Genomic DNA, 8,159 nt, shown 5'->3' with positions numbered 1-8,159 from the left:
CACCTTGAAATACACAGCGGTCGCTCTCTCGTTCTTCTGCCCCCTGCTCTCAGTTCAATTATTACACATTTTTATTCCCCAGTATTTTTTTATTCTAAATATTGGCCTCTAAGTAGTAGTACAGAAACACCACAGGCGTTACAGTGCATAAGATGGCAGGTAAAGATGGGTGGTGCACAACCTTGGAGAGAGACACTGGTTCTTGAGGCTGGTGATCCGACAGAGACACCTTGGAACTGTTTTTTCTGTCATGAATCTTGATGTCAGTGTCTGTGTTCCATGGTTCTGTACATCTCTTACTTTAAAAAGCTACTCCTAGCGTGTAACAGTAGTTGTGGGCATCTACACCCACCCACCCGCCTGAGGATTTCCAGCACTGCGCTATTTTAGTTTTGGAACACCAGATCTTTTGACATTTCAATCCCGCAGAAACTCCTAATCGAAAGAAAAAAAAAAACCAAACAAGTATAGATGCCTTCATAAATGCTGATCGCATTTTCCTGTCGTAGTCTACAGAATAGAGTTTGATTTTGCTTTTAGAATAATATTGCCCTCCTGTGGTCAAGCAACAGCAAGTCCAAGAAGTATTGTCAAAGGTCTGCTTGCATGTCATTCAAACATGCTCAATTATTTTATGTGCGTGTAAGATTTAGTGAAACTGAAGTCTTTTCTCAGATTACTGGCTGTTACCGTTTACTTACTAGAGTTCACCGTCACAGGTTTATGCATCTAACCCAATCTACCCTTTCACGCTGTGATAGGATCGGCTCATCAGAATGATTCACCGGTTTTTACTTTGATCCTGAGACCAGATTCTCACACCGCAGTCTAGGGAGACTCAACAAAAGACACCTTTGTTACTTCTGAGGGTCTTGGGGTCAGCTACCCCATCGCAGGTCAGTTCAAAACCTACAGTGGATTTCCATGTGATGAGAGATTTGAGAGAAGTACGGAATGGCACGTCTCTTGCGCACTGTAAACTGCACGATCAAAGCCTGGATTATCTCCTGTGGGCCCCAAAGGTGACTCACTGGTACCATCACAAGACAATTTACTTCAAAACACCTACAATACTTGGCTAAGTTTTAGAGTTGTATAACACCCTAGGTTGTTGATTGGATATTTTGCCACTCCCCTTTTATTCTTTCTTTTGCCTTTCTTCCCAATCATTGGAATTTAGTTTGTCAGTTTATACCAAGCTGGAATTTATCTGGCAGGATAATTGGATCTCCTAGCAAAATGTCACATTAGGTAGGAATTATGGATAATGCCCCTGCAAAACTCGTTAATGGTGAAAATGTTTAATTGCTGCTTGAGTAATATTAATCGAATACAGACATTCTACCTATGCATTTCTACATTAGATACCACTGTAACCTGCACAATACAGACAGACCTGTGTTTGCTAGGATGGTGCATGTGAATTTCAGAGAGATGCTCCTAGAAAAAAGTGCTGGGGTGAATGAACTCTGCTGAGAGGGATGATTCCCTGTGGGTGACAGTTATGACCAAAGGCTTGTGTGGAAGACTTGTATCCTACAACCTGGCATCTCTTTACAGGCTCTTGAAATTAAGCGTGATGCTCTGGAGCATCAAACCCTGCTCAGTTCTGTTACAGCATGGAATCACAAAAGTGCTCGGAGAAGGAACCTCCAGAGCTGCCTGCTCCACCCTGTGCTCAATGCAGGACCATCACCAAGAAGGGTTTATCTCCGCTGTCTTTGTTAACCAAATTCCAAGTAATTGTAGCATCTATTAGGTTGCTCCTTAGTTGGTTGCACCACTTGGTTCCCAGCCTGCCGGGAAGCACAAGGATCCTGCCCCAGCAGCAAAACTTTGCACTTATCCTTGCTGAGTGTCATGAGGTTTCTGTTGGCCCTGACCTTATCACAGTTCCTCTGGAAAGGGGCTCCATCAGCACTTCCCAGAAATCAGGCACTCTGCACTACCCTCCAGGTCACTAATGAAGCCGTAGGGTGACACGATCCCCAACACAGTCGCTGTTCGTTATCAGCTGTCAGTGAGCCACTGATTTCTACCCTCTGAGCTCGGTGGCAAAGTGGTTTTTCAGCGAGTCTAACAGGGTGTTTGCCCAGCCCACACTTCTTCAGCGTGATCAGGAGAATGGTGTCAAAAACGTCACTAAAGACAAGGTAGATCACATCTGCTGCCTTCTCCTTTCCCCACAGCCTCTTGTTTCAGCCTAGAGGGCAGCTGTAATTGTCATCCTGTGACTGATTAATATTCCTGGCTCTTTCTCTTCTTACGCTGTTTCCAACTGAGGAGCTCATAATTTTTTGCTATTCATCCCGAAGAGCATGACCTTGTATGTTGCAGTACTGAATTTCGACCCCTTTCGATTATTCCAGTCCTCAAGGCTGGCAACTTTTCATCTCTTCTGGAGTACTATGATCTCTCCCTGTATTTTAAATGACTCTTGACTTTGATTGCAAGTTGACTCAGAATAGAGAGTTTGAGAAATTACAGCATGAAAGGAAGTAGACTTGGCATGGACTTGGCTTCAGGGTAGTACTGTTCTGTGTTGAGCTACAGAAGGCTTTTTTAGTGAAAAATTTTTCTTCCCTGCAATCCCCAGTGCATGGGAAAATCATTTCCAAAAGGTATATAGGGAGTGAAGGGAGTGTGACCTAGAAAAACTAGTAAGATGCATATGTCAAATCCAGTTAATTTTTTTACTAATGATATTGATCTATATATATAAAATGCTGAGCAGAACACTTATCTTCCCTGTGTTTGGCCTTAGGCTACATTCTCCATCAAAGGCAAAGAGACCCTGTTGACACTTTCCTGGTGAGTAAATCAGTCATGAGAGCAACACATTTCTTCTACAAGAAACATATAGAAAGGCACTTACTGGAAATTAGGACCTCTGGGTTTCCGTGAGCTCAGCATATTCTTGAAACAAAGGTATTCAGACTCCACCCTACTTTCTCCCTTGCCTGCCTGGCAAACCTTCTGTGCAGCTCTCCGGTCTCATCACACTGCTTCTGGCCACCATCATCCTCTTTCCCCAGTTACAGGAGGCCCAGATGCGGTAAGTGGGGGCAGAAGGACCTTTCACTCTGGCCCTGTGCACCCACTAGTGTACTGGACCCTTCCTAGCTGACCGGTGATGGGCTAGTCCAGCCTAGCTGCAGACATTTTGCTTTTACAAAGTGTGAACGAGGCAGCACGGTAATTTTATGCAAATCCATGTGCAGATTAAAAAATTAATCAAATTCTGAATTTTTCATTTAAAGAGATTAGTCTTGAAAAATCCCCCATCTAATCCTCCCAGAATTGTTGCTTGGAACAAACCTTCACCGTTTTGTTTTCCTTCTGGGTTCAGTACATCTCTTGGAAAATTTTCTCGTAATGCTTTTGGGAGCATCTGGAGCAGAAAGTTTGAGCAGGGCTCACCAGGCAAATTAAAGTTGATATATCAAATGATAGAGAAGATGTGTCAGTAAGTGGCAACATGGGAGTTTAAGGCAGTAAAATCTCCACTCTGTTGTACTTCATAGGTAAACTCCCATGGTAATGCATGAAAAATGGAAGTGGTACGCCTCGGTGAGTCTAACAGTAATTTACATACCAAGAGGCCAGAAGAAAGTCTTGTAGTAAGAAAAACGAGTAGCAAGAGACGCTGCTAAAACCTGCTGTAACAAAGATGTAATCTGTCTTTTAGAGCTGGAGCTCAAAAATTATCCTCGAACAATTGCGGTTTGATCCAGCGCCATCTCAATTTTTTTCCAAGCCCCTCAGGGATTTTGGAGTTGGCCCTGTACACCGGGCCCACCACCAGTCACTGCCACGCTGGGGGACTCCCAGAGAAGCCTTGATGACATTAAAAACAAACGAACTTAGGCCCTAAAGATCTCAATTAAATTAAACGCCCCAGAGCATTAATAGGCAGTATTCTCCAATCTTGCAGCACCTGAAACGCTCAAGATGTCTGATTGGATTGGCCTACAACGAGCTCAATTGCCCCAACTTCAAGAGAACCACAAGCCCATGATGCAAACCCTTGAGCAAACCTCCGCCCGCAGCACCTGGAATAGCTCAGCTCTGCCTAGCGATGGCAGCCTGGCCCCTAGAAAGGAACATTTTTCTGGCTTTCAAGTACCTGCCGTGGAGCGAGGTGCTGGCTCTTTTTTCTCACTGCACGGGCACAGCCAGCTCATTTGTTCACTGTTTTCTTCCCCAGTGTGACTCCAAGTTTATGGCTCAGACTTTGCCCCGCTATGTCCATGCTTTTGGTCTCATGCCACCGTCCAATTTACCTGGCAGCTTACCACATTTCTGCCCCTAGTGCTGGATTGCTTCTGTCTCCCTCTGACTTTGGCTCCTTGCCTGCAGAATTGCTTTAATTAAAAAGTTAATGAAAGGCAATGCAAATGAGCACTTTGCCTGTATTTTATCACAGTCCAGCTCCTCTCCCTCCCAGAATTGGTGAAAAGGAGGAGTCTGGGTTTTGCTGCTTTTGGTCATGAGACTTAGCGATGGAAATTTCTGCAGGCTTAGGAGGAGCCCAGTGAAGAAAGAGCTTATAATGGTAATGCACACAAACAAGTATGTAGATGGTGAACGTTATTCATCAATGAAACCTGAGGAAGTTTTCATTTAAAAGGAATTAATCTAAACCCCTTACAGTCTTCTCTTTGGAACAGGTGATTCTCAGCATAATTTTCCTCCTAAGTTTAGTGTGAACTTCTAGGAATCTTTCCAAAAGACTATCTATACCTCATCTATAAATTATCCTGAGCAGGGACCAAGGGAAGGTGTAAAACCTAAGCCTCAATAATGCCTATAGCATGTCACCTTATGTCCAAATAGAAGAAGGCTCGTTCATCCCTGTGTGATTTCCCTGAGAAGCTGGGGAGCCAAGATTAGTGAGTGGAGCGCTATGAGTCACATCATCAGCCCCTTCTCCCACCCTAGATTCCTCCCAGCTAGCAGTGGGAAGAGGAAAACGCAGCGAGGTGAGGATGTAATTTCCCCACGTGCAATACACAGCAGTTAACTGGCCATTACATCATATCTAGACCCACTCTCCGTGGAGGTCTGAGAGCTGACATTTGGATTATTTTGGTTTCCGAGGCTGCCTATGCTTTGGTCTGGAGTGATGTTCGGTTCTCTTGATCTTGTTTTTAAAGTCCTAGTAAAATGAGTAGGAGTTTTGTTTTCAGTTAATATCTACAGTGAATTTCATAACACTGATTTATAGCTGTTCCCTGATGACATTTCGTACCCAGTGTCTGAGACGGTATAAATAAATTACATAAAAATGGGCTTGCGGCATCATTAGCAGCACCCCCATTCCAAGGGGAGCCTCCAGTGAGCCCGCCTGTCTAATCAGAGCTGACAAGGAGTGGAGTTACACACTGAGACCTCCAAAGCTAATGGGTCTGTGCCAAATTCAGCTCTCTGTTGTGTTGGTATAAAGTTGGATAACATCTGGCTGCAAGAGGGTTTTACACCAGGTTTACTCTGCGTTTACACCTGTGCACTGAGACAGTGCCCTAAAGTCATTAGAAGGAATGGAAAGACATGTCCTGACTTCAAGTGGCTCTGGATCAGGCCTCAATGGTTAAAATATAATTTGAGTTCAGAGTGCAGAAAACAGATTACATGCCTGCTATTGTAGTGAAATGCTTTCCAGAGCCAGCATTAGCAGTATGTACACAAGTGCCAGATGAATTAAGCTGGCATTTATTTTTTTTCAGCTCCAGTAGGAGAGGATTGCTTTTAAACAACTCGCGCCTGCTGAGTCGTGTCTGGAGTTGGAGCTGAACGGAGCTGCCGGGAGGGCACGTGCGACGGGAGCCGCAGTTGCAGGTCTGGTTGTACTCATTTTCCCTGGTCTTCAGGGTTAGCCATGCACAGAAACATCAAGGCAGAGAGTAAGCCTGTTAAAAGCTTTAGGGCTTTATTTTCTTAAACTACACTAGCTCCATTTAAGCCTTTTTCTCCAAGTACTTCTGCAAACTCTGTATCACAGCTCAGACGAGGCGACCTGGGGCGTGATGCACCTCTGTTTTCTAACACCTTCCCTGATTGTGCTGTGCTGCCAGGTGAATCAGGGACCTGCTGGAAATGGAGATGCTAATCTTAGTTCCTGAGAGGCGTACAACTGACTCCACTGGTGTTAGCAAGGTTACTCAGGCCCCCATTGCAAGAGGGTTGAGGCTCTGCGGTTTAAACTGCTGTCAACAGCAGCTGCCGTGAAGTTTAAAAGCCCAGAAACAAAGTGGTCAGGACACTCTGTCTTCTATTCTTCTCTCTCCTTGTGATTGAAAAGCCAGTCCATCTGACAAGTACCTAAAGGGAGTATAGACAGATAATTTATCTGCCTTGGGTTCTGCCTTTACAATCTGTTTCTCCTAAGCATTGGATCATTACGGTTCTTACTCAGTGATGTTAAGGGTCTTTTCTAACTGAAATGATTCCTGGATTTTTTTTTGTCTGGCAAACCTATGATTCTCCATATAGTTTTACTTGCCAGTCTCTTGTCCAATAGATTTTGGAGTGTGCAACAAAAGGTACTTTTGTAGTAGAGTTTTTCACAGAGCTTTTGCGTCCTCACAGCAAAATAAGGCAGATTTAGACCTAGAGGAGCTTCTGGAAAGCTTGTCTGGCTTAATGATTAACACCTTGCAGTGTTAGGGGAGCTTTGGGACAGAGACCTCTGGACTCCTGTGAGCTCTCCCAGAAGCAGCCAGCTACTGGCCTTAGACTGAAACACATCCAGTCACCGGAGAGAGGATTAACTCTCTCAGGTAATTTGAATGGGTCTGTGATCAAGTGTGTTACCGGGGCTGCTTCAGCCTCCTTGGCACCCTGCCTTAATTGCCTGCACCGCAATTGCCGTGAGCAGCAGAGATGCAGATCACAAGGGTCTTTGATCCTGAGAAACCAGCAGTGAACTTGCTGCCAGCTGACAGGAGGGAGAAATGCTGGAAGGGAATAGATGTGTGTGTGCTGGCAGGGGCTGCCTCTCCTTTGTCCAGACAAGAGTCTGCCCTTGAGCAGTTGAGATCTTTTGGTCCACATGCAGATCTGTTGCATATAATGCTAAGTGGAGACTAGCTCAAGTGGGATTTCACAGACACGGCTGGCAACTTTGCCTGGATCTAGTCTCTTACTTGGGCTCTAAATGTGATTTTAATGGATAATGAGAAAACTAAAAATTAAAGGCAAGTGAAGCCCTGTGTTAATTTGCTGTTTTGTGGGGAAACCTTGTTATTAGTCTCTCTGTGGCCACCAGCAGCAAGGGATCAGGCAGCCAGCAAGCCTGTTGTTTCTCTTAAGTCCGTGCCTGATGCTGCAGGGACACATGGGGCACAGCCAGAGAATGAGATCAGCATTTGGCTAGCACGAGGGAGCTAATGTAGTGAGAAAAGCTGTTCCACCCAGACACCCTGCTCTCTCCAGGACAGAGAGTGGCTCCCACAGTTTGGAAAGGCGTCAGATGCTGAGCAAATGGAAATGATTGCTTGCCAGTGGCATATCTACAGTGATGGAGAGGGTGGCTGGCAGGGCTCACCTTCCCTGCTGCAGGTGATGGGATTGCAGGGGAACCACAAGGCGACAGGTAGTGTGAATGTGATGCTGTCCTTCCTCCTGCCTGGGGAGAGGTTTGGAATTGCCGTTGATAAGCCTCCCCTTAACCTAGAGAAAAAGGGAGCTAAAGCTCCATGGTTGATGTTTTACCCTCCTTGCTCTCTCTGTGACAGCCCTGTCTATTCTGCTAGCGAAGAAGTTCACTTTCTCTTGCGGAGTGGAGGGTGCCAACTGCTCCAGCTCTCAAGGCCGTGCCAGCATTGGCAGAGCGCGCACTAGCCCACACTGAAGAGATTGACCCGGCCCAGCCAGCCTGTGCAGCATGTCCCTCCGTGAGCACGCACTGTCCCTCTTCCGCAGCGCGGTGGGCACCGTCCGGCCGGCTCCGATGCTGAAGAGGGCTGTGAAGCTCCAGGGAGATGAGTGCCCTCAGCTGCTGGTGAAGGGCCAGGCCTTTCCAGTGAAGCAAAACCTGTACCTGGTGGGTTTCGGCAAAGCTGTGCTGGGAATGGCCGCGGCAGCGGAAGAGATCCTGGGAGAACACCTCGTTCGGGGGATCATCAGTGTGCCGCTAGGCATCCAGGAGAGCCTGCAGC

At 46.1% G+C, this 8,159-nt stretch overlaps 1 protein-coding gene across 1 annotated transcript in view; it reads left to right on the top strand.

The window, feature by feature from the left end:
* The first annotated feature begins 7,885 nt into the window (after window positions 1-7,885).
* GLYCTK (glycerate kinase) overlaps window positions 7,886-8,159 on the top strand; it is a 3,943-nt gene continuing 3,669 nt past the window's right edge. The window contains exon 1 of the mRNA XM_009875356.1: window positions 7,886-8,159. This exon is cut by the window's right edge and continues 37 nt beyond it. Within this exon, the coding sequence (XP_009873658.1) occupies window positions 7,886-8,159 (274 nt within the window).

This window comes from Apaloderma vittatum, unplaced genomic scaffold (genome assembly GCF_000703405.1).
Source record: "Apaloderma vittatum isolate BGI_N311 unplaced genomic scaffold, ASM70340v1 scaffold37768, whole genome shotgun sequence".
NCBI classification, from domain to species: Eukaryota; Metazoa; Chordata; class Aves; order Trogoniformes; family Trogonidae; genus Apaloderma; species Apaloderma vittatum.
This window is presented reverse-complemented; position numbering and strand designations above follow the sequence as displayed.